General features: G+C 38.6%; 1 protein-coding gene across 5 annotated transcripts; it reads left to right on the top strand.

Annotated features, from left to right (window-relative positions):
* Nucleotides 1-6,630: 6,630 nt before the first annotated feature.
* On the top strand, nucleotides 6,631-26,620 carry pde6d (phosphodiesterase 6D, cGMP-specific, rod, delta). Of its 5 annotated transcripts, none has more exons than XM_044361152.1 (6): nucleotides 7,634-13,518; nucleotides 17,124-17,212; nucleotides 21,248-21,373; nucleotides 23,964-24,069; nucleotides 24,992-25,121; nucleotides 25,467-26,620. In XM_044361152.1, exons 1-5 carry the CDS (start codon nucleotides 13,292-13,294, stop codon nucleotides 25,071-25,073), a joined length of 630 nt encoding a protein of 209 aa, XP_044217087.1. In that variant the 5' UTR covers nucleotides 7,634-13,291; the 3' UTR covers nucleotides 25,074-25,121; nucleotides 25,467-26,620. The 5 variants fall into 5 exon arrangements, with proteins under 5 accessions (XP_044217088.1, XP_044217087.1, XP_044217086.1 ...); XM_044361151.1 differs by having other exon boundaries at nucleotides 25,452-26,620; XM_044361153.1 differs by lacking the exon at nucleotides 7,634-13,518 and adding an exon at nucleotides 6,631-6,926 and having other exon boundaries at nucleotides 24,992-26,620.
* The last annotated feature ends 273 nt before the right edge of the window (nucleotides 26,621-26,893 follow it).

The raw sequence follows: 26,893 nt of genomic DNA, 5'->3' as shown, positions 1-26,893 counted from the left end.
GTTGCAGATTTTCGTGTGAAGAAACGGCGTGTCTCGAGATTTAAATAATAAAGTTAGGCTGTTGTGCCTGGTGCGTAAATGCACACAGCGTCTCTCTTAAGGTGGGGTGATCCCTGCAAGTATTTAATAAAGCGATGAAACGATGAGTGCATTTCCCCCAGAAGACAAAAGCTGTGCGCATTTAGGCGCGAGGCACCGCAGTGTGACTTAATTGGTTATCTATCTATCTATCTATCTATCTATCTATCTATCTATCTATCTATCTATCTATCTATCTATAGCAAGCATAGTCAGTGACAGTGTTTTTGTAGAGATGCAGTTGGAGCAGATGATACAGATATAACAATAAAAGTGGAAAAAAAAAACCCAGTTGATGGTTCTGGTTTTGATTTAATTTCTATTCCAATTGCTGATTTGAAGACGAAAATGGGGAAAGCACACGAATTCCTGTTTTTTTTTTTTAATTCATACGAAAAACGTATAACGCTTTGGACATCTGTTTATTCTGTCAGCAAACAAGCTGAACACAGCTTTGAACGGAGGGGACACGGACCGCTGTGGATGTGTAATACGGGTTTAATCGTTTGAATTTGTGAACGGGGTGTCGCTTGCTGCCTTTCGTAAAAGATGGTCAAGTGTACCCTGTGCTAAAGAAGATTAGAAAGGAAGCATTGGAGCACCTTTTCCTTAGCAGTTAGAGAATTCGACCAGTTCTTCTCATAGCTGCCACTTAGGGGTCATTTCACACAGTTAGGAACCTTCCTAAACAAAAAAGACTATTCGACCGCAGCCTTTCCTCTGCTCCGAGGAGCGAGGATCGAGGAGCGAGGAGCGATGAAACACGTGAGCGGCCTTCACGGAAGTCTTTTACCTGCCAACACGCCCCCTTATTGGGTATCAGTTATTGATTGGAGGCCGCAGCTGATCTGACTGATCTGATACATCACTGCAGTTTCATACCTAAATTGGAGACAGATTACAGATTAAATTTAAGTGTATCACTCCAAAGTTTTATGTTTAATTTGTTTTCTGATTCATCATCTAGTTAAAAATCTGTTAATTGTCGGTCTGATCAACAAAAGAACCATAAACAACTTTCTTCATTTATTAGAAAGATTTTTCCTTTCATGATCTGTTATTTCTCCCATTAAACTGTTTCTTGCTGACAGACAAACTCTTCATGACTTTAATTTGATCCATAATAACAGTTAAACACATTTATATTTTATGTCATTTATCGTCATTTTCATTCAGTCACATGTGAGGCTGAAAATTCCTGAGCGTCGGGTTTGATATGAGTTACATCATTTCCATTTTTCCTGAAACATTTAGCCAAATAAATATTTTCCAGTGTTCAAAAGACACTCTGATCATATTCTGGGTTATTAAATAATGAATTCACAATCAGAATATCAAAAAATACAGATGCAAATAATCAATAAATGGTATAAATGCATTCTGTGAGTAGAAATGGTTCCTGTGCATCTGAGCAGGACACAGGACATAGTGTAAATGCAGAATGCAGGTTTTTATTTATGTTTGTTTTTATTTAGGTGTTTGTTAAACAGGTAACAGGCTGCAGAGAGAGGCTGCCGCGGTGAAACTACAATGTTTGAAGATCGACTACAAGAAGCGCATCTTTCATGCAGGCTATATAAACTTGAACACCACGGTGAAAAATACTACCTCATTACCAAGGTTAGAATTGAATGTCAAAAAAGGAATACCAGTCACAAAACTGAAACAAAATGATCACATTGAGAATGCTTGCTCACGCTCACCCCCCTGAATCCCAATTATTGTATGAAAATAAATGTTAAATGTATGCAAGATAGACATAACATGTTAGATCTACAAATCTACTAATGTACATGTCATCATTCTTAAGTTTCAAACATCATCTGACTAAAAACGTCTCATATCCCTTTTTCTTGAAAGAGAGATTTCCTAGTTATGTTTAATACGCTGATTATAATCTGTTATTAACCTGTGCATAGAATAGTTTAAGAACCGCCACACAACTTGTCATATACGGATGACGTAATGAGCAGGGAACTTGAAGTTCAGACTGGAGGATTTAATTCATGTTACATACAGACCATGTCGAGACTACATTTGATGCGGACATTGATAATCAAATAAGAGACGCTGTGCTAAACAGATGTACATCGGACTATGTATGGAGAATGTTATTGGAGGAACTAAAGCTGGTGTTGGCTCGCGCTCTGGAAATGGCAGCGCAGTGTGAGAGGGTGGAGACGCAGATGGTGGCAATGAAGGTGAGCCACCGCTGAGAGAGTGAGAGCTATAGATGAGGCGCGAGAACCTGAGAATGCATCAGAAGTACGCAGCTTTCTGGTAGCTGGCTAAAGATTCATACCCCAGTTTGCCAGTATATCAGAGCCTCTGCGGAGACTGACTAAAAAAGACACACCACGTTCCACTTCGGGCCAGAGCAGAAAAAAGCATTTTGAGTGCTTAAAGAAAAACTAGCTGAGGCTGGCACTCTAGCATATTTTGACAAAGATGCCCCCACCAAAGTCATAGCTGATGCAGGGCCGTTGGTATAGGAGCAGTTCTGATACAAGAGCAGCAAAGAGAAATGCTATGTGAGCAGGAGCCTAACAGACTGTGGACGGAGATATTCATAAACCAAGCGAGAGGCCCTTGCATCAGTGTGGGCCTGCGAGAGACTTCACCCTTACATATATGGTAAAAGGTTTGACTTAGTGACAGACCACAAGGCTCTGGAGGCCATCTAAAGTCCATCATCAAAACCATGTGCCCGTGTGGAACAGTGGGTGCTAAGGCTCCAACCGTTTGATTTTAGGGTGGTTCACTTGCCAGGGAGAGATACTATTGCAGACCCACTATCAAGACTGCTGGGAAAGAGCACAACAGAGGAGGCTCATGAACACGAGGCAGAGGAATATGTGAGGTTTGTAGCAACAAATGCAACTCCAAGAGCACTAACTACAAGAGATGCGGAGGAGGCTTCAGCAGCAGACAAAGAACTGAGAGAAGTGAGAACACGTGGGGACACGTATTATTTTACCACACAGTCTAAGAGCCAGGGCCCTAGCATTGGCCCGTGAGGGACATTTGGGCATAGTGGGTACAAAGCAGCTCCAAGGACTAAAGTATGGTGGCCAGGAATGGATAAGGCTGCAGAGAGACGCATTGAAGCGCCTTTCCTTAGCAATTAGACAATTCGACCAGCTCTTATCGTGGCTGCCGCTTAGATACTTCCGGGTCACTTCACTTCATCCAGTAATAATATGTATGGTGATTTGCACTTGGAAAGGCGTCAAGGTTAAAATACAGTAGATTTTAAAATTATTTGACATATTTATATCTTGGCTCAACAGTATTCAGTGATGCTGTTCGATCCTGCTGACTCCAAAATATTAACATATAATCTACAATATTGGAATGATGTATAGGAATTTAAAAAATATATAATAGGAATGTTGTTCCATCTGTGCAACCAATTACATCATCAGTGATAGAATTAAGCAATATTACACGAGAGAGTGTGCTTTACCGTCATTGTTAGCACAACAGTGATGCGGTCAGGAACGAGGGCTTGCGCAGAGTTCCGTAAGCAAATTAAATTAGGAAAATTAAATTAAGTGAATGAAAATAAAATGATTTAATGTAGGATTAGGATATTGGCCAAACTGGTAAATAAAAAATATATCTTTTCAAATCTATCACGGTTTTTAGGGGCATTCTGAGATTTCTTTGTGCATTTTTGCCCTTGCCTCCAATTAATTTCTGACGCTGGCTACTGGATAGATTGCCTACCTGTGAGCAATTTTCTATTCAGTTAGACAGTGCCAGTGTGGCTCAGTTGATTGTTTTGGTCCACTCTTCATGGGAGGGGAACATTTTGGAGGACTTTCTGTTCTACAAGGAATTGCCTGGGAGGATCCCATTAAGATCAATCACTTTAGAAGTATAATGCTGTCAAGTTGAGTCCAAATGCAAACCCTCTGTTTAAAAGTATATAAGTGGTATTAAAATGATATAAATTTAAATATGTTTTTGTTTATCACTATGAAACAGGTCTGGAGTATTTAGTTTGAAATGTTTTAGAATACAAATAGATCTAATGACATCTAAAAGAGTACAAAGGGTAGTAAGCATATGCTTAATTGGTGTTATGGTCCTTGGAAAATTTTCTCCCCTGTAAGGGGTCTTTGGCCCCAAAAGGTTTGAGAACCCCTGAATTAGACTGACCATAGTAATAGTAGAAATCTGGATGTAAAGCTCCAAGAATTTAGTTGGGAGATAACTGTGGTCCAGTGTGCAAACTTGAAGTCTCCAGTGCTCATACACTGAGAACATACTTTTCAGTGCATAATCTTGTGTCTAGCAAGAAATGATTGTGGGTTTTTCAATGAATAGGAAGTATATGTCATTTCATTAATTTTAACAAGGTAATTGAACTTCAGATAAACTTTGGAATGTGTTTTTACATAGAACAAGGACTGTGTATTTTGTTCCCATCACTTCCATTGGAAGCATGCTAGGAAGGGATCTCTTATTGCCTAGTATGAACAAGAGATGATTACAAAAGCAAAAACTGTTTCAATGTACATATGGGTACCTTTTGTTTTGAGACAGGCTTGAAAAATTGTGAACCTGTCCTTTAAGAAAGAAGTAAAGTTGGTGAAATCAAGGAAGGAGGACTGACTGAGGGCCCAACTGCTCCCCATGATATTACTGGTGGTAAATATGCTTTATTAAATGTACTTAGCTGATGATAAATAAGAAATATATGTATTACATCATATGCTTACAAGTTAGCTTAGCATTTAGCATAACTATAGTAGGCTATATGACCTGGATGTGAATATTTATGAAATGTGCTCAGAATATGATGATTAAACAAAGACTTGTTGAGCATCCTGCTATTTCTGCTATGAAGAAATGTGAATTCCCCAGTAAAAACATAGAAGATTGGTAGGACTATGATGACTTACTTTGGGGGGAAAGTAGAGAGATGGCCAAGTAATGGTAGGATAATCATGAAGTAATGAGGGAATATTTAATAACTTAGTACCATGGATCACTTTATCAAAGGGGGCACAAAAAGGGAAACTAATGCCTAAGTAGTAATAGTAATTATTGAAATGTTAGTAGCTTTGTGGCTGCTGGTTCAGAGTAACTTGTGAAGAATGTGGTCAGTATGTTGATTCACAGATATTTATTAACTAATCATTAGCTATGATTCCATCTTCCAATCTGTTCTCTTGCAACTTATCATTATCTAGCTTACTGTATGGTCCTTGATTATCAGTTTGTTGATTTGTTCCATAATAACTACTCTCAATTTCATGTATAAATGTATCTATTTATTTGACACACACAAACAATAGCCTACTATGTATGTGCCATCCATCTGTGTATGACTGCTTCAGCCAGAGTGCTCTAGACCAGACCTGCTGTGAGCAAATTAAGTAAAGTAATTTAAACAGTAATGTAAAAATTGTGTCAAATAATAAAAGGCTGACATTCATTCCATGTTCTCATTTTACTCATTAGTCTCAATAATTCATTAATATTCATTTCTTTACTTGTGTTTTTGAAATTCTTGTATTTTGTTTGCTATGTGTGTTTAGAAGTGATAGGCTACATGCAGGGACAGTGCTGCTATAGGGGCCATTGAGATGTTGTATCTTTTGCACGCGCACATGTTATACTTTACTGCATTGCCTTTTTTTGGGCATGTCCGAGATGGAAAAATCTCAACATTTTCGAATGCAGCAAGTGTACTCCAGGTCACGTGACAAGAATTAATCAGCTCCAGGACTCGCTTCACCCTTTCCTTCCAAGGACATCAAAACATCCAGTTGAAAGGTCAGCCAACGCAGGTTGTCAACTGCCACTAAGGCCCAGATGAAATGGCATTGTGACAGTATCTAACTTCCATATTATGACATACTTCTGAGTGAAACAGGACATAACGGGACATAACGTTGGGAGGGATTTGATTTTAACGTTGAAAAGTGGGAGTGTCATAATGAATCTTAGCTCTGTGCCACTAAAAGTTGAAGATCGATTGATGGGTGGGTGTCATGATATTATTGGTTGAATTGGTTGGTTCAAGCCTACGTAAGCATATGTCATATTTTGTTTTACAGGAAGAAAACATGATTGGATTTTGATGTTAGAATACAAAGAAACTGATTTTTTTTGGCATATATTGTTAAATAGGTGTACAATATGATCGTGGATGTGATCTAAATGGTTAAAAAGACGTTTTTCATTTAATCTGGACTTCAAAAGCCAAAAACATACAAGCTGTTTTGCTTGTTTAGTAACGGCAGGCGTGACAGCAGCGCAATCTTCCAAGCACATTGGATAAAAGGATGAAAGCTGCACGGCTGGCCTTTTCCACGCGTTTTTGGACATTTTAGACGCAACATCTGAACGGCCCCACAGTCCGCATCACCCTTCACGATGTGTTTGTGTGTGTGTGTGTGTGTGTGTGTTTGTGTGTGTGTGCATGCGTGTGCGTGTACGTGCGTGTGTGGCGTTGCCCCTGGTGACGCGTCTCTATCCAGTTTAGTTTCACCCGTGCTTCTCATTCTCGGCCTGTGATTGGCTGTAAGGCGTTACCCTCTGCCTGTGACTGGCTAAGTCAACTGTCTGTTGGTTAGCTGTTTATATTTAGCTGATTGCATTATCGGATCAGATTTAACCTGCAGTCCAACAATACAGAGTTAAGTACATATACTTTATGCTATTTTCAGGCGAACATTAGCTGGCAGTGTAGTAAGGTAATCAGTGAAGCTAACATAAACAGCAGCTCTATTATTTCAGCAGATCCGGTTTTTCTTTAAGGAACGAAAACAGACGATTTCTGAAATGTCTTCAGACGAAGACAGGGCCAAGGAAATTTTGAAGGGCTTCAAACTGTATCCTTTTGCTGCTGAGGCGGTTTGGTGATGTTCTGCTAGTGTTAGACACAGTAATTATAAAGCGAAGTGTCTTTCCAGTTTATTGCGAGGTAACGTTAGCAAAATGGTAACATCTTGTGATTGCTGTCGAGTCTAATGGTACACGAAGGTTAGCTGCTGTGGCCAGCCTGTTTCACCTCTCATTTGCTAACGTTAGCTACATAGCTGGCGTTAGCAAGTGAGTTGTCGTTATTTGATGTGACAGAATGAAAATGTTACCGTAGTTACGAAGCTAGCTAGTTCGCATCTGAATGTCGACTGGCCAGCTAAATGCTTGGCCTTACCCTGTGGCTAACTTGCTTGGCTAACTGCTCAGTGTGCTGATGGAGATCATGTTAGATTGACGCAGGTGGCTGTTGGATACTGGCTGTCCTTTGTCAAACTTTTACTTCCCATTAGCAGACTATTAGCTGAAAGTTAAAAGCAGAAATGTTACCAGTGTTAAGTACTTTATTTGGTTACTTGTTATTTGGTTTTGCTGTATGATAACTATGTAGGCTACATATCGGGAGTTATGCTAATGTATGGCTGATCATACCAGTGTATTTTAAACGTCTCATCCAAACTGTCGACCATTTCCAATAGTTTTACGATTTTGAATGTCTTTGATTCCATCGCAGTTAGCATGTCTGCTATTATTACTGTTAGAGTCTGCTGTTATTACTGTCAGAGTGATTTAATAACAGTCACTTGTTTTGAACAAAGTGAATTTATGTTTTTCATATTTATCTATGTCAGCAGTTTCTATTATGTATATTATCCAACAAACACACGCGCGTACTTTTATTTTTAATTTAGTTTTGGCATCTGTCTTTATTAGGCTAAATAATATACAGATTAGATGTTGACAGAAAACACGGGGAGAGCAATTTGTGTTTGTATGGTACGCCTCCTAGACCACTAGGTCAATGTTATTAGGGTAAGACCATCTGATAAATACTTGAATCATATATGTAAGCCTTGTTAAACATTTTCCTTCTCTGCTCAAGAGAGATCAGGAGTTCCTCTGTTTCATTAGTCCAAAAGAAAAACTGTTCAGAGTTTTCTTGGGAGCTACTTTTACACATAGTTTTACTGTTTTAAACAGACTTCTAGCTTGCAGAACAAAACACTTGGGTAGGCTATTTCAGATTAGATTGGCAGGGGAGATTGTAAAACTAATGGTATTGTTAATCTAAAATGATTTGATTTTTGTTAAAATGAATTTGAATACTTACACTTATTTACTACTTTATGTTCACAACCTTCATGTGTTATGGAGTAAATGACAACAGACAAAATGTACTAGCCATCCACTTTTCCCATCAAGCTGGCTATTCACTTTTATTGGACAGTCTGCAGTGTCACCTTATCATTCATTCAATTTATCAGTTTTCTTGACATTTGAGCGTTTATTTTCTCAGTAATTGATCTAGCCCTTTTTTGCCAATAGAAATGTAAGGCTAAGATATCTTTGTCCCATTGTAAGTCTATAGTCTAAGACCCCAGGACCCCAGGAAGAATATCTGTTGCCTAGTGTAATGGCTAAACTAATAAACTAAACTAACTAACTAAGATCATCTTATTATAAGGTGCTTTTGTCTTCTTGATAGTGGCTTCTTCACCCTTCTTATCAGCAGACTATCATGCAGTCTAATGTTGACAGTGCACAACTACTTGATATTTGTTGTAGCGTAAACCAGAGTTGTTGTCATCAAGAAATGCACCACAAACAGTACAAGTGTTGTACCACTTCCAGCACATGTCATTAGTTGTCATTGTAGTGGGGAATATGGGTTACTGTTATATTTAAGAGTGAGCAACCAATAAATAATAGTATTTGGTCAAACAAAAAGTAAATCAATTGAATACAATAAAAAAACAAAATAGAAAAAACAAACTACAATTTCAAAGAAAAAGGTATAGGTTGAAGCCACGTATTGCGTAACCTATAAGGCCAGTCCTTCTTACTGGGCACTTACTCAGGCACCAGTATATATCTAGTAAAGAAGTGACTGGGCCATGCCTCTCTGCGAAATAATACAAAGGGCATCAGAACCAAAATTAATTATATTACAATTAAAGAGGGTGCACTTTTTTTTTTTCTACATCACACTGATGTGTTTAAATTTGTTCTTGAGTTTTGTTTTTTTTTTGCTTTTGGTCCAGTTGACACATCAGGTGGAAAATTCAAATTCATACAGGTAGGCAACAGCACTACGTGGTGATATCAGCTCAGAGTGGACAAGTAAGAAGACAATACCTGAGTGGTTCATAGAAATAGCACAGTAAACAAACAAAACAGCCAAATTTACTGCCAAGCTTCCTAAAATAACATCTAATGTACGTTTCAAATACAACAACAAATCCTGTCATTGTTGAACAATGTATCCCCTCAGAGTTTGCAGCAGCCTGTCAGTGGATCAGTGAAAGCCTGCATGTCCTAAGTTCAGCACCTTGGATAGCGGTTGTGACACACTTAAGCCCAAATGATACTTTCCACATCTTCGAGGGTCTGCATGACATATATTTCTGTCCATGTCAAAAATTTGAGAATGTGCAGACCATATGTGTCAACAAAAATATGTAAACACATCTGTAGACATATGCAGACACCTAATGTAGTATTAATGGAATCACTTGAGTAGCTGATTGTTTCTGTGTCCAGGAGTATATCTGGCCCTTTAAGATGATCCACCTGTGCTGAACAGAAAAACGGAAGGATGATACAGACTGTAGGCTGATCTATTGATCATCTTCAGCCTTCATCACAGCTGAACATAATATTATGTATCATGGATTTGTGTCGTCATAGCATCCAGCATCACTGGCTAATTTTCCATCCAAATGCTAAGCATGCTTAACGCAAACTGGAGCTTTGTATCTGAGATGTGATTGTGTGTGAGTGGAGCCAACATGGCAAGTTGATGCTTTCCATATCACTGCTTGGACTGAGTCTTCATGTGAACATATAGGACTAAATTAGCCCCAGTAATACCTTCTAGAATAAGCAGCAGAGCACTACTGCGGCCAAAGGCCCAGTGCTGTCTAACCAGTCAAAAAACATGACCATATAACCTAAGCTGATCTTAGACCAGCTGTAATTTAACTATATATGAAACTTTTCACCTTTACGTATCCCAGTCTATCAGTCCATACAAAAGATGAAGCTATGAGTGTTTTTGTATGTTTCTTGGTGAGGTCAGGCCTTTTGCTGTAGTGTGGTAATACCTAAAGCCATGATTTAGTGGAACAGGGATTTACTGCCTTCTGTCCATGCAGCCTTGTCAAAGTAACACTGAGGCTAAACAGCACCCAGTTATTTACACTGTAAAGTTAACATTGCTACCATCTGTTGTTGAACATGAAGAATAAGAATAAGAATAAGAACAAGAACATAACAATAAGAATATAAAAGTGGCTGCTTTAAAGTGACTTGGTCGGTTGGTCGATGTTTCTCAACAGCAGGGCATAGGGAACATGCACACACAAGCAGTAGTATCTGCTATAGTCAGTTATTTGTAGTCTCACATATTCAAACCCAAAGTCTGGCTGAATTTGTCATTCTGAGATAGTTTGGAAAAAATAAGAGGCACGCAGTCCAAAACTCAGCAACAGGTGCTGGAGCAAACAAGAAATTTCTAGGCAAAAAATAGTACAATCTGTACACTGTTTTGGTATGTCAAAAATGTTGCAGAAGTGAAACAACAGTAACAAGGACTGAAATGGAGTACTCTGTTTTACTCAACAGTTGCACAGATGACTCTAAACCTTCTTGTCGAAAACAAATCTGGCTCTGAACTTCACTTGTTTGATCCTCTGATATGATGTGATGTTAATGGAGAAACAAGTTGTTAATTAACTGGTTAATTAACTGATTGACAGAAAAATAATGAATGGCAATTATTTATTAATCATAAGTGAAAACACCAAACATTTTTGGATGCAGACGCAAGTATAAAAAAAATGCTGCTTTTCTTGGTTTCATGTCATTGTAAAATTAACATTCCCCTCGAGTAGACCACACTGTAGTAACTTGTCTCAACTTTTGCCACAACGCAATGCAACGTCTACTGAAAAATAGTCAATATACTAATTGAGTTACTGTTGAGTTAAGGTTTGGGTTAGGAAGCTGCCAATACTTGGAACTATTAACCTGTCTTTAAAAATGTAGACTAAATGGTAACAGCAGTTTTTCACTAGGGGCTCATTAACTTGTGTGTGTGTGTGTGTGTTTGTGTGTGTTATCACAGATTTATGCAGGCACCCTAGTGGTTTACACACACACAACCAGCAGCAGTCCCTGGAGGGGTTATGGTTCAACCTTGTGTATGATGTTGTTGGAGCTGAAATCAATCGCTGTATAAGATTTTCTTTAGTTTCTAAGGAAGTGATTCGGGGGAGAATGGAAAAAAGGGCACACACTAACAGTTGTGAACAGTCTGATTGTTCCTTCCTAAAGCTGAACAAGTACTCCACTGCTCTTGTTGGTGTCACTGTCATAATGGACATCCTGCTAAAATAATGTGTGTTCTTTATGGCTCTTCTTTTTTTGTTTACAGTGACACATGTTTAGAGATTGGAGTAACACGACCTGGTGAAAGTGCATCAATGAAAACATTGCATTGTGGCTTGGATTATTCTGGAAGGTGTGGAGGATGATGAGTTTGATGCAGGAGATTGGATTTAGTTAGACTTGAGAGGATTAGAGAAACCATTCAACTCAGCACACTTTACTAGAAAGCCAGAGGAAAAGGTGGGGGATGGTTGAGCTCTGCTGTCAGTGGGATCTGATCCATAAGAGTTTCTAACGGCCAGTACAGCATCAGTGTTTAATAACAAAATAATATGATGGTTTTCATTCCCCTCAAAACTCTAAATTTGACTAAATTTTTCCCTTTTTTTTGAAAGGCCCCTAAAGAGGCACTCCACTTAGAGCCTCACTAATTTAATTATTTTAGAGTTTGCTGCTCCATAAATCCACTAAAAGTAGATATTGTCTACATATAAATGTACTAGACAGTTGAGAAGGTGATTTCACTTGTCATTACATCAACTGAATCATGGAACTGCAAGAATTTTGAGTGAAGAGTTGAGTATTTTTAAGCTTTTGTTCTGTTTATTGAATCTGATTCTATTAGAATCATAGTTTAGATTTTTATTATTGAGAAATATATAAAAATATTTAAAAAGCATAAATAATTTTGTATTCTTCCTTCCTTTAATTTTCCCTTTTACAACAATTACAAACCTAATATGATAGCCTATTCTCTATTCCATTTTCTGATCCATTCACTCTGGCAGTTTCACATAGCTCAGGAATTGTTGGTGATTGTTGTTACTTTTATACCTGTCCCTTTTTAGTCAATTTAGTTTATTTAAATTTTGTTTAAGAAAGAAAATGAATTAAAGAAATAAAACAATTAAAGATCTTAATAGTTTGAGATAAAAATGAAAAATGTACATATACCATATAAGACATTTTTGGATGTGTTGACTAGATTTTTTGCTGTGGACATTGATGTGGATGGAAAAAAAAACTAAAGTCTAGCAGAAAGTTCAACAAATAAATCAAAATAAAATAAACCAATCTGTAGCCTAATTTTTGTATATTACATGATCTTTATAGCATGTTACTGGTGAAGATGCTGGACATTATTACAGTGGCCCTTACAACAGCTTTTCTTTAACTATAACCTATCATGTACAAACCTGAATCCTTTTTTAAAATGTCTTAGTAAGAGTCCCTGAACGCACCAGTTCCACCAGAAAAATGATGGGCAAAAAAAATGGTGTCCTTTCATGGAATAGGCGCTATGTGTTTTGAGACAGTTGGTGGTGGTGATGAGGGGGGGATGAAGGGCCTCACAGATGGTGTGGAGTCGAGTGTATGTGACACTAAGTAGTATCTGAGTGTGACAAGATGTTGAGTGGAGAATCTTCTAGAACAGAGGGCTGTGGGATGATTGTTCTTTACTGGTGTCCATCTGTCTGATATCCAAAGATAAAATTTGGCTTTCACAGCATTAGGTGGCATCAGTGTGTTACCAGTGTTACATGGTGTTGGAGCATACGCCGATTACATTACTTGCCCACTGCCCATACCTTTGTTTTTGCATATCAGTGCCCACATTCATCAAATAAAAAAAACTCTAATTTGTAAAATACTAAGCATGTTATCAAAACTTGGTTGGATGATGCAAAGTACAATTATAAAGTGAAAGTGTATACTGACCATCCACAGCAGCAGCAGAGTCACAGCACAGAGTAGCAGAGTGAGATGTCTGTCCTCCTTCCTGCTCTCTGTTGTAAACACACGTAGCTGTTAGCGAGCAGCTGCTCTCATGTCTCCTTGCGTCTCAGTGCTTGTTTTCGGCAAAAACTCTCCTGCTCTCTGCCTGCTTAGCCTGCTCTCATATTGTCTTTCTCTGGATGGCAGGCAGGTTGCTTCGGTTCTGGTTTTAGGCAGTGGTCGTCCTCTGGCTCGTCCCCACACCTGTGTGTACCGCAGTCCGACTGTACACAGAGGAAGACCTGCTGGCAGCAGCCTGAAGCCTGCCGTCACTAACTCGTAAGTAAGGGGAGGATCTAAATTAAAAATCTAATCTTAAAGATCAAAGTAAGCGCTCTACAGATATTGAGTATTGTTGATAAATATCTTGTAAAACGTCTGGTGTAACCCGTAACACCAGTGTTGTCACGAGTTTATTAATAGGTAGGAAAATTTTCTCACCGTGGCATCCCTACTGAGCAGCAGAAACATTGTAAAGTGCTTTGGATAAAAGTACTATATAAATGCAGCCATTTACCTTCTATTTACTATATGAATCTTTTCCACTCCTGCTGTAGCCATTTTTGGGTTGCTGATGTTAACTATGGATAATGGATAGCTTGCATGTCCTGGGTTCATTGGTTGTACATGTCCACAAGATGCAATTCAGGATATGACCAGTGGGGTCAGTATCAGAAAGTATGAACAGCAGCAGACTTGGATCATCACAACATTGATGTAAAGTTTTGAAGAAAACTCAATTTGTTCACTACTACCTGCATTTAGATGTCTCTGTGGCGCTCCACAGTGACAAATATGCATGCCAGAATAGCTGGTGTGAGATCAGAGTGATGCTATAGTTTGTAGTCTGGTAGTGTGATATACTAAAAACAGTGATGAAACACACTAGAATAATATCTTCTCTATGTCCAAACACAGCAAAGCAGTGTTTCTATTGGCTGAATGAACACATCTACCCGGTCAAAGTTGAACAAAGGTGAACTCTGACCTGCGAAACCACTTAGAGTTGGCTGGATATAGTACCGAAACAGGAAACGCACACTTGAACTTCTCAGTTGGACAAGCTTTAATAGAAGAGAAGTGAAACAGAACGAATATTAGTTTAGGACAGAAATGTAACATGACACACCTTTATGGTTCTTCAGGCGGCACTTAGGCGAATGTGCGCAGGGAATGCTCAGAGATGTTCGTGTGGCCATTTCTTTTATACTCATGTAACACGTTTTTGTTTTCATCTCTGTTTTTTTGACCCGCCTCTTGAACAGCAGTTGAATCCAGCGATCAACTTGCTTGACACCAGGTGGCAGGCAACCTCTGGGGCTGAAAAATGAAGCCAATGCAGAAATGCCAAAAACTGCAGTTCCTCGAATGGCCACTTGAGTCTGGCTCCAAAAGCAAGTCAATACCCATAAACCCCCATATTAAAATGCCCAACTTTACAGCAGAAATGAACAGCCTGGTACAAAAAAATGGTTTTGGTGTCTATAGCTAATTTCCCCTTTCATGACAGCTGTACAGGGGGTGATGTTTTATAACTCACCTGTTTAAATTTTATTAAACTGTAATTTTACGCATAATTAAGGATGTGGCTGTTTTGAGTGACAGGTTGCTAACTGCTAGGTGGCTTGTTTCAGCAACCAGGCTTCATGCGACCCACCTCAGCGCCACCTCTTTGCCCATTTTGGATTAGCGAGGAGTTAGGAAGAGTCAGGCACTGCCAAGATGGTGCAGGCTGGAGTCGCCCACTGTGAGCTTTAAAACTGCGCTTCAGAAACCAATGGTCGACGTCACAGTGGCTACGTCCATATTTTTTACGGTCTGTGCCTGACACGCAGGTCTGCACTACGCATTGTTGAGATCTGGAGGGTGTATATGTTGGCTCTTCTGCGAGCTTCAGCCACCTATGGTTACCTGTAATTCCCTTCTCTGGGTAGGTTTGCTGAGATCTTTATGTGTATCTTAAGCATTATTCCAGCTTTACATGCTGCTCATGCTATGCTTTCTAGTCACAGCACCCATCTCTCCTTGGTATAAAGTGTCTCATACACTTTCAGAGTAAAGCAATGGTCAGTTCAGTGTGTCGTCTTTATTTTGCCTCAACAGAGTAACACCTTAAATTACGTATACTTTGCACGAAAATTCCCTTCCCTGCTGGTATGTATAGGTTGATAGATCAGTAGCATTCATTTTATGCATGTTGGTGTATTGGTGTCCCCACAGAAATTTAGCAAATATGGCCCAAGGTGTGTTGTTTCGTACAGTGGAATCACTGACTAGGTCCTCATAACGTCTGTGATTGACGGTTGTATTGTGTTTATTGTGGAGGTCAGGAACAGCTGACCAACTGACAGACTGATGGGACAGCTAGCAGTCATCATCATCTACAAAAAGTCTTTTTCAGCTTCCTCTCTCTCTCTTACACATCGTTGTATCTAGGTAACCTATCTTTTTTGTAATCTTTTCATTCACCCTTCAATTAGTTTGAACAATGTGATCATCTAAAGCATATTATTGCTGGAATTTTGGCCAGTGTTGTGCTTCCAGGTATCCAAGTCAAATGCTTGTGCCTGATTAGCCTTTTTGCAAATATCAGGCCTATGGGTCAGAATCAGAATCAGGTTTATTGGCCATGTATGTTTATGCATACAAGGAATTTGACTCTGGTTTCTAGTAGTTCCTGGAACTACGTGTAAGTACACTGAGAGAGATACATGGCTCGGGCAGTATCTATGTTGTGTCTATATTTTTGATGGTATTGAAAATCACACTTTCTCATGCAAGTGAATGGGAGAGTGTGTTCAAAGTTTTGACTGGTACTCTATATACAGTTTGTTGACTCTGTTTTAGCCCAGGCCATGTAGTGCTCTATGAGTTAAATGCAGACTCAGTGCTTAGGGCTGAAGGTGACCTTTGATACTGGGAAATAAATGAAGACAAAAGTTGCACTTGCTTTAATTTGCCAATGAGTATCAGCTGATAAGAGTCATTGAACTGATCGACCTCCCCCATTTCAATATGGAAGTATGGCAATATCCTGATATGTTTAAATGTTGACCCATTTAATGGCCAAGTCACTGCTTGATATGTAAATGATGACAAATGTGTACAAAAAAGAATTTTGTTACTGTTTTATCTTGGTTAGCTATAAAATGTGTTGAAAGTGAAAGCTCTTCATAATACAATAAGAAATATAATATATGAAGAACTCCTGTTTTGGTAAAAAATTTAGGGATGTGTTTTCTTATTTAGCTACACAGATATCAATGTATTGTAGATGACTGTACTGCAATATGTCCAATATTACAGAATCACTTGTATAGTGATGACATTGTTACTGTATCATGAGCAGTATGGCGTGATAGATTTGCTTTGCGAGTTAATCTGTGATTGTCTGCCCTAATCTCCACCTTCTCCCTGTTAACTTGAACAGAGGTTCTTACCCTGCTTTCCTCTTCCATCTGAACAATGTGAGCTGATTAATATGCCTCCACAGCTTCATCTTACCTGTAACTGACATCTCTGCTACAAATCTTCTACAAATCCAGTCTATATTTAGCGTGATTCCTTCACAACCCTAGCCTATCTGGAAATGTACAGTATGCTGTTTGTAATGCTTGTTCACATAAATTGTTACATATCTTGACTGATATGTTATAGGAAATAAAAGCATTTGTTCAGATTGGATATGATGAAATTTGTTGCTATTATTGTTAAATTGTCCAGTGATTGTCACTGCAGGTGGTAATAGATATTGCTAAACCTGCATTAAAGGCAAATAGGTTTCTTATTCCCTGTAGTGTTTAGAATATTTCATGGCTATTACAGTTCAGTTCAGTTTGTATATGCTTTAGTTTCACTATTGTCACTTAACCTTTTCGTCCCAGAAACTGGATGAATCTTCGAGATGCAGAAACAGGCAAAGTGCTGTGGCAGGGAACTGAGGACCTCTCTGTGCCAGGAGTAGAGCATGAAGGTACATTTATACACTAACCTTAAAATTTGACACACATAGGTAACAGTATATGTAATGTAGCAGATCAGTTTAATTTTTAAATTTTACTATTTTCACTATTATGGCCATTTTTTTCTTGTTTTTTTTTCATCAGTTCAAATAACGTACACATCAGCTACAGTATGTTGCTGAGATCTGTGGATGCAGGGACTCTGCAAGACAGCTTTACAATGAATTGCAGGGGGCAACTGCACAAGCTATCAGACAGGAATTAAATGAGACAATTTTATCCGTTATTTAGAAGTGACAACAAGGATGAATGTTATCACATAGTCATTATAAAGGTATTTCATTTCATTAATTTATTTATAGGGACAGCACACATTAATTATCATTTCCGTATGTGTGCCAATGTTAGCCAGCTGGCTAATATTCAACTCCAGTCCTTTGGAGATGTGATAGCATTATTAGCCAAACTTTCTGTTTAAACTTCAACTGAATTTGCAGCATATACTTTCTGGGTTATATTTCATCCACTATTCTTTCTTTTTCAAGGGTTCAATTGTAAGATTGAATAGAAAAGGAGACAGGCAGGCAGTAACCCTGGCATGTGCCTCTGTGCAATGGGAAATACTTGAAGAAAGTTAGATTTGTATGTAGTGAGGTTTTGGGGTGCAAATTCTATTTAAAGCTTGTATAATATAATACAGACAATAGCAGTGGGTCATAATGCCAGGTTCTTGGGAGGTTCTTTGGAACTGCTGGGAAATTGCAGGTCTGGCAGAACAGGGCTGTGGTCTGAAATCGCTATAACACCATATTGGAACAAGGGGACAGAAGGGAGGAGTCTCTCATCAAATAAGGGGAAAAAAAGGACTGTGGAGAAGAAGGAACATTGTTCAGGGGAAGGGTTGGACCTTCTCTGCGGATCAAATATTTTCTATTTGTATGAACAATGAAACCATAGCTCCTGTTTTTTATATAGTATTCATAGTTTAGGGGTTGGATCTGTCGCAAGTTGCATCAAGAATGCAATTGAAATCTCCTCCTAAAAATAAGCAGTGAGTATTGAGGTCAGGAAGTATTTCTGTTCAGGTAAAGAATTGTGGATTGTTGAAGTTATGTCCCTACACATTGACTACATACTCAAAAGCTTCCCAAGCACATATCTGCCATGGTGTTATCTACTAGCACTGTACTTGGTACAGTTGGTAGAATAGCTGCACTTCACACATTATCCCCAAATTTTGAGGGATCCATCCACCCTTCAATTTCATGCGTTCAGTGGTTTCTTTTAAAAAGAATTACACTAACCTCTTCTTACTCAAAACAACTGCACATAGGTGCAGAACAGGGTTACCACTAAAGAGCTTACCCCCACAGAACATGAACTAACAATGTGTAAAGCACAAGGTCAGTTTTTCTTGGCAGGCTAGGAAGAAAAAATGGTAATAAGAACAGGACAAAAGGAGCAACAAGTGGGTAAATAATGGGGACACTAGCCACTCAAGCAATGTCAGCCCATCTACCTTGACTAGTTGTTTGGTTCTGGCCAGGTGCTGGATATGTGCACAGCTGTGGTAGTAGTGCAAGCGGGTGATAATAGATCACGGGGAATCTCCCTGGCCTCCTTCAGATAGAGCGTTCTCTGCACCAGACTAGAAATGGAAGTTGTAGTGCAGCTGTCCAGCCTCCCTGGTACACCAGTAATCCTGACATTTTTCCTTGACTTTGTCTTGAGGTCTTCACATTTGTTTTGTAGTAACACATTCTGAGCAGCTTATTACTTGACCTTGCGCTGCAGTGAGATAAAATCATCTGTGCAGGAGGACAGGCTGTGCTCCATCTCTCCACTGCTGCTAATGGTGTTGGTGTTAACTCTTTTAACTCCACAGCTTTAATACCATTCCCAAAAGTTGCTTGTTTTCTTGCGCTGACCTCTGTCTTCTATGTGCTGACCAAGTCTTCTTGTTAGGTAGACAGTATCTCAATTTAGCCTTTGGGGCTAAATGTGACAGTACTGATACCAGGCATGTTCTCTCCCCTGTGGCCACTCTCACCCGAGGTTGGAGGTTGCATTTCTGCCTTTCATGAATTCACCTTTTTGCAATGTGGGAATTTAATTGGTGCTGAAAATTTCTCACTGTGTTTAAATTTTTGACAAATGCACTTTTGAGTCAAGTTTTCTTTGGAGCTTTCAAGATGCATCTGCTCCATAGCTCAGCAGCATCCCCCTCATCCACTATTGTTGCTGTAGTTATACACTAGGATTCAAATATTTATTTATGATATACGCAAACAGTATATGTTGTGAAATGCTATGCAAAGTGTGAAAAATTACAATCAGAAAAAAGAAAAGTAAAGGCTAAAAGAAATCATAAGTTTATGTAAAAATGTTCGAGTCACAATTTGGAGACAAATTGAATATTTTGTTCGCACTAGAGATGTGGTGTTATCAAACTTTAATGGTACAATAATTGTGGCCAAAAACATCATGGTAAACAGTATTATCACAATCATCATTTTTCTGAAATACTACTATTTTTGCTAAAATATAGTAACACTTTGCATCATCCATCTGCACACCATCTCCACATGGATAGTAACAAACAGCACAGCAGAGCTGAAGCTGACCTGTGAGGAAAAATGTAATGTGTACAATCTTATTAGTCTGGTAAAATGCAGCTCTCTCTCTCTCACTGAACGTTAGGACTCAGCCCCCATAAACTAGCTGCACTTCAGTAGGTCAACTAGCTAATGTTAGTGTGGCAAGTAATTGCCACAGTGGCTAGAGCCAAACGTACAAGGAGCCTGGTTCTCTGGTCCTGCTAAGACGTCTGTGTCTGTTTGACCTATAAAAATGTGTTTTCTTGTGATTTATCAGAAAAATATGCTAATAAAGACAGGAAAGCTGTGCTGTGGTCTCAGTGCCCTCTAAAAAATAGCAATAATAACAGTAATGACTGTAATGGAAATGGTTGGCAGTATCATTACCATCAGAATGTTTCACCACAGTGTATAGTAAAAACCAGCACATCTCTAGTTCACACTAGTGCAAATATGTAAAAGTATAGGGCAATACAAAGGATTTACAGAGGACTATATGCTGGGCAAGGTTGATGATATACCGAGGTCGTCATGCACACAGTTTTACGATGCAATAGACATTCTGAGTGCATGCATATATATTTTACTTCCAAATCAGTGGTTAGATAGTCAGTTTAAACTGGATATTTGTTTGCCTCTTTTAGTACTGACCTGTACTTGCCATGCCATATCTTAGCAAGAACCTGTTGTTGTAGCTCGGCATAACTGCTTAGAATAATGCCAAACAATGAACATAAGACTATATGTATTGTATATAAAATGTTTATATGATAGATTTAAAGGTGAATACCAATTTTCTGTGTCATTATTGACAATTGTGCAACTTATTTAAATATTGTTAACAGAATGGATTATGAGAAATGATATGAGAAGTTATATGAACAATTTTTTGATATCTCAGCTATGATGACTGTGTACAGACATCTCCAAGGTTGCTTGATGAGGTTTTACTTGATAATATATATCTATATGTTATAATATATTATAAGGGAACAAAGCATCATGATGTGCAGTACAATGCACTGGTCCCCAGTTGGCTATAAGAAGTTAATTAACAGGCCCTCTGAGGGAAAAAAAACCAATGGTTATGGGTATTTTGTAATGTAAAAAAAAATACAATTACATGAATAGTTATGATGTAATGTTAAATGTCTTGTGCCGTCTTTATAATACAAATAATGCTGAATTTCTATAGTTAGCATTTGGTGATAGTGTTTCAAAAAAGTGTCTGATGTTAGATGTGGCTAGCATTAATGCTGTACAGCAAAAAAAGGTAACCTAAAAACAAACTGTTTCCTTTTGAAAACTCTGGTTGCTATTAGTCACATTTTGCGACTGAACCTGCCTCAAGTCTTGATTCAATAGTTCTGCCAGTGAATCTCTACTATACGCTTTCAAAACTAATTTTATTTAGCACACATACTTATAGTTTTTTCCCTGTCTCTCCAGCTCGCGTCCCAAAGAAGATCCTGAAGTGTAAAGCAGTGTCCAGAGAACTGAACTTTTCCTCCTCAGAGAAACTGGAAAAGTTCAGGCTGGAGCAGAAAGTTTTCTTCAAAGGACAGTGTCTAGAAGGTAATACTACTCACAGGGACAAATACCTGAAGGTCAGTTAAAGATACGCTTTGGAGTTTTTGACCAATAGTAGCACTATGAGCTATGTTTAAACATGTGGGCCCCCATTTTGTTCATTCTTGTGCAAGCTGGTTATGCTTGCCAGTGGTTTCACACTATGCCACTACAGGTGGCAGTAATACACCAAAAAAAAAAAAACATCAGATTTGCAAATCTTTTATGAGGAAGGAAATATATTTAATATGCTTGCTAGACCTCAAGGATTCACATTGAATTTTGATGAGTAACACAGAATGTAAACATAACTGTTGCTTGTTTATCAGAACGCTCCACAGGGCATCTTTCATGAAGCAGCCAGTCAGTTTCTTAGACTCTACCAGTTGCCTCTTCACAGACCCTAGACCTGCTTAAAGAACTTCTAAAAGACCAATGTCAAGGGCATGGTGGATTCAGAGGCCTCATCAGCATGTCTGACATGTATCCAAGAAGACATTTTAAAACCAATGGCAGACTCTTTTGATTCTTATGATCTGCAATTTATAGTGCTTTTTTGGGTAGTTAAATGGGTCTAGGATTTCTTGGACAAAGTGGCTGTGGCAAAAACGAATTGAAAAAAGTTGAACCTGACTCAACTTTTGCCACACCTGTCTCATAGTATTTTGGCCTCTGATATGTCTTAAAACTGGATTAATCAACTGGACTTACTTGGATTGTACTTCATCTTCTCACCAGTACCTGTGGCAACACAATGCAGACTGTTATATTTATACAATCTGCAATAACAATGTTCTTGAGAGAACTGCAGGAAAATGAAAACTCTTAACTGATTACTGGAAGAAACTGATAACCTGACTCAACTGTGCTGCATTGTTAATTAGAAGACAATTATTGCTAACTCTTAGTTTGAAGTATATGCTTTTCACTGAACATTTACTGCTGGCATTATGTTTTAATATCTGATCTGATCTTATACTGCATATAGTATTTCACAACAGGCAGTCTGTAAATTGAAAATACTCTAATATATTTGGTAGAAATGGGATGTAATGTGTCTATGTAAATTATTTCCACAGTTTTTAACCCATTCTCATCAAACTTGAGCAGCCACAATGAAAGCATTTGGCTGTGCTTTGATAGAAGTAGCATAAACGTATTTTGTAAAAATGTTTTTTTTCACCAAACACCAAATGAGTGTTGGTTTCATTGATTGCAATTTAACAGACTTTAACAGTGGGCTTGTCTTTAATTATGGAGATCTGTGGAAATATATTTGAGAATTCACATTTTAGCCCCAACCATCGCCCTGAGTACTAGATGTGCCAGAGGGAGTTGTGTTTCTATGGAGCAGTTCACGCTGAGATACTAAATTCAATAGCATGTCACGGTCAAGCAGTCTGAGGTGTGAAAACTCTTGTTATGATAAAAGCACTCAAAAGATGCTTGGTGCTTGGTTCCCTAAAATGTATCATATTATATGATAGAGTTCTCAGTTATCTTATAACACTCTCAGATCTTCAACCTTCTGCCCCACCTTACTGCAGTTATTATAAGAGGGTTAGAGAAGAACGTGAGCATCATATCCACTCACTTTAACAGACAGCTCAGTTTGTAAGTTGTTGTCAGCGTGATCAGTTCCTTGTTACTGTGTTTATAGTGCTGTCCTTGTGGTCCTTGCTGTACAGGGGTGAGGTTACAGAGAGCCCCAGGGGACAGCACAAAACACACAATCCACTAGGGGTGCAAACTCACGGCTCGGATCGTATCATGGATTTGAGTCACGGATTGGATCATTTTGTAGATCAGCAAAAAAGAAAAAAAAATGGGGGAGACAAATAAAACTTTGCTTTCCATACATTCTGATACATTCTGTAAAACACTCACAGCAAGGAACTTTTGCCCATGGTCTTAAATGAAAACAACGTTCAAGATGTCCAATGTTTAAATAAAATCTTAAAATATATAAATATTTAATGCTCAATTGTTAAATTAAATTGTAATATGAGGCCTGATACCTTCCTCCTTTAAACATGGTAGTGAATGAAACAACAGCCTACGTCCACATCATCAAAACTTGATAACTTACAAACATGAACACACGTCTTGTCTTGCAGTTTGTTGAACAAGCCACCAAACAAACATTCACCAGGGAAAAGTGCACCACTAATGTCAGTTAGCAGCTAGATGCTAATTAGCTGCTCAGCTGCAGCACATCAAACAGCGTGTAAACATACCTGCAGATGTCACTACAGACCCCTTAGATGCTGGTTTGGTCGTTGCTCTTCAAAATCCCTGTTAGCAACACGCTGTCTGTCCATGACTTGTACTTACAGCAGGTTGTTTACTTTGTCTTAAATGAGACATTAAATTTTGCAATTAATCCACAGCTCACATGCGTGCCAAACCGTGGGGGGCGATCTGTATGGATCACGGATCAACTACATTCCGTTACACCACAACAATCCACACCAATACAACATGTTTATGTTGCTGGTTTCCACCAGAGAGAGAAAAAGTCTCTGAAATAGTATTTAACCATTATGGTGCACTAACGCACACTGATCTCTTTGTCTCTCTGTGTCTCTCTGACCAGAATGGTTCTTTGAGTTTGGTTTTGTTATTCCCAACTCCACCAACACATGGCAGTCTCTGATAGAAGCAGCCCCAGAGTCCCAGATGATGCCAGCCAATGTTTTAACGTGAGTTTCTTTATCTTTCCTCTGTGTTATGTCTCTGTACTGCTGACACATGCAGTATATCTCCTTTCTCATTTCTACATGTCATCCTTTACAACTGTGTATACTGTCTATTTTAATCAAACTTAAAGTTACATCTGATATACCAACATACAGTGATAACAAAATCAGTGGATATGTGTACATGTTAGAAATAACAGGGTTAATGTCAACGTAATTCACCAATTTCCTGCATGTTATTATGATTTCATCATTGTTTATGGAAATATTGGGAGGATTTGTACAATCTTAAAAATAATCAATCAGGGAAAGATTAAAGGATAATACCTGTTTATTACAACTTATTTTCATAGTTTTGTCCATCATTTGTATCTGTAATAATTATATTGTATTCACCAAGTTAATAGCTGAGATGTGGGAACACAATGACATCACTTCAAGGTCAAGAAACTTAGTCAGACAAACAGATAGGTTGGAAAGGAATCTCCAGGTGAGCCACACTTATTTGTGAGAGAAAACAAAGGTGAACAGTGAAGTTATGACCCAAATCATCTGTTGTAAACATCCATCACAGTTTACAGACCCACTTCCTGCTTCACTTTTGACCTGTAATTACTGTAGTTGTGTGCAGTTTCCCGTACAATGAGGGATTTTTAGGGACCTTCCATAAAATGAAAGAGATTTGATCCCCAAATAAAGTGGTTTAGATAATCTGGATAAATTTGTGATTTGGTGAGCACACTGTCATTATAACAGGAATGGTGGCCAAAACTGCAGGAATAAGACCCAAATTGTAATTTTCCTTTAACTTTGTATTGATTCTTTTGTGCATTTCATGCATCAATGGTAGCATTATATATTGTACATGTGGTTTTCTGTGGCGTAGTGCAATTTAATTAAGTTAACATGTCTCTTTATATTCCAGTGGTAATGTGATCATAGAGACCAAGTTCTACGATGATGACCTCCATGTCAGCACCTCCAGGGTACGACTTTTCTACGTCTGACCTCTGGCCCCCGGCTTCACCTTCCAAAAATGCTGATGTCCTGCCAAGGTCTATAAATTACCAAGTTTAGCTACAATTTGCAGCAGTAAACAGCTCATTGCTGACTTGGGATCAGCACATTTGGGTGAAACCCAGCTGTGACCCCACAGTCAGTGAAGTGAACCTTGTATTTGGTTGTTTTCTTGTTTTGTGTTGACCTGAAAACTTCTAGACCTTGGGAGGAGAGGGAAGAGGATGAGAGAGAACTCTGCTGTTTCCTATGTATACAGACTGTTTCACTGTAAATACATTACCACTGATCTCAAGTCAGCCAGGAAGCCACTCTGTAAATGACACAATTTGTGCTTTTTCAAAAATTCTGCCCTTTCTCACTCCAAGGTTGCTTTTACTCAGGAACTGAACACCAGACTTGTAACCTTCTCCTTCCTCCTTTCTGCCTGAACATGGAAACATGAGCAACACGAGCTGCACATCAGTGTCGGGGGAAGATGCAGCTCAATGTCTCTTCTGAACTACACTCAAGACGTCATCATAAAACAATGTTTCCTCTAGCTGTGTCCCATTCCAGAATCACCTCTTGTGAAGTCCACGTTTTCTGACAGAATACATGATCAGGGGTAAATAAAGCTGTACTTTTCTAGAGGCACAAGAAATGCCGCCTCCTTTTGCGCAAATTTGAGGTACACAGCAGATGTATTTTCCCCATTGTATCCCCAAATCCTCAGAAAATTATTCTGTCTATTAAATGAGAAATGGAAGTCACATGGACATATCTGGACATATTAATTTTATCAGCCAACAACTCAACTCTGAAATTTGTACTTGTACAACTTGACGAGGACTGACTGAATGCACTGTAATTAGTGGTCTCTGTGAGGCCTAGTATGGGAACTGCTGATGTAGCTGTAATTCTCTAAAGGACACCTTAGCAGGCAGCTTCTGCAGTGGGACACAGCTTCTACCAACCAAACATGTTCTGTTTTCTGACTACATGAACTAGTGTAGAACAGTGGTTTTCAGTCTAGTAAGATGGAGGACCAAGCGCCTGTTTTATTCCAGTCCACCACCAGAGCCACTGGTTTAACTGGATTGCTTCTTGTCTGTAGTGTTTGGAATGAAAACCTGCACATTGTTGTCATGATGACACATGTTTGAAAAGCACTGTGTTTGAGGGACGTTCATCAGCAAACAGGAGGGGGTTTTATTACATTCATTTATGTGCTCGTACTTGACTTTCAGAGGTGTACTTACTTAAAATATTCAACTTTCAGCTAAAAAATAATCAGGTGCAGACCAGACATGCATCATGTATTCTCAGTAGTTCACCTGTTTACAATTTTATCCCAGCTAGACCCAGAGCTTAACAGCTGCTTAAGGTGTTAAATTCTGCACTGCTCTGTACATCCTTTTAACTTGGCTTCCCATCCAATTCACTGCAGTCATGTCATTGTTTGTTTTTTCTTAGCTGCTAACTGAGCTGTGTAAAATAGACTTGTGTTTTAATATTACAGGACTTGTGGATTAAAATCATCCAATGTTGTAATAAAGTGCTGTGTGTGCATGGTCTCAATTGGGTATGGTTAGGGTTACTCTGTGGGTTGAGATCATTTTTGCCCCTCAAACCCTTAAACATAGGGACAAAAATGCATTATCATCTAGCAAAACATGCTATTTTCTGAAACCCCGACATTTACATTATAAAGATGTTTGTTTTTACAGTTATGCCTGTTAATTGTTAAGGAAGTAAGTCAGAAAAGGAATTGGAACACTTACAGCATATGTTTTATCATTTATAGACTAGTATTACTTGATTATCAAAA

Source organism: Thunnus albacares, chromosome 9 (assembly GCF_914725855.1).
Source record: "Thunnus albacares chromosome 9, fThuAlb1.1, whole genome shotgun sequence".
NCBI lineage: Eukaryota > Metazoa > Chordata > Actinopteri > Scombriformes > Scombridae > Thunnus > Thunnus albacares.
Note: the sequence above shows the minus strand (reverse complement) of the source record. Positions and strands in the feature narration are given on the sequence as shown.

Excerpts from the sequence above, each read along its gene's own strand:
- pde6d (XM_044361152.1), top strand. The coding sequence starts at position 13,292 with ATGTCTCCTTGCGTCTCAGTGCTTGTTTTCGGCAAAAACTCTCCTGCT. Across the intron at positions 13,519-17,123 it reads AAGCCTGCCGTCACTAACTC|AAACTGGATGAATCTTCGAG; the intron begins GTAAGTAAGGGG and ends TTTTCGTCCCAG. Across the intron at positions 24,070-24,991 it reads ATGCCAGCCAATGTTTTAAC|TGGTAATGTGATCATAGAGA; the intron begins GTGAGTTTCTTT and ends TTTATATTCCAG.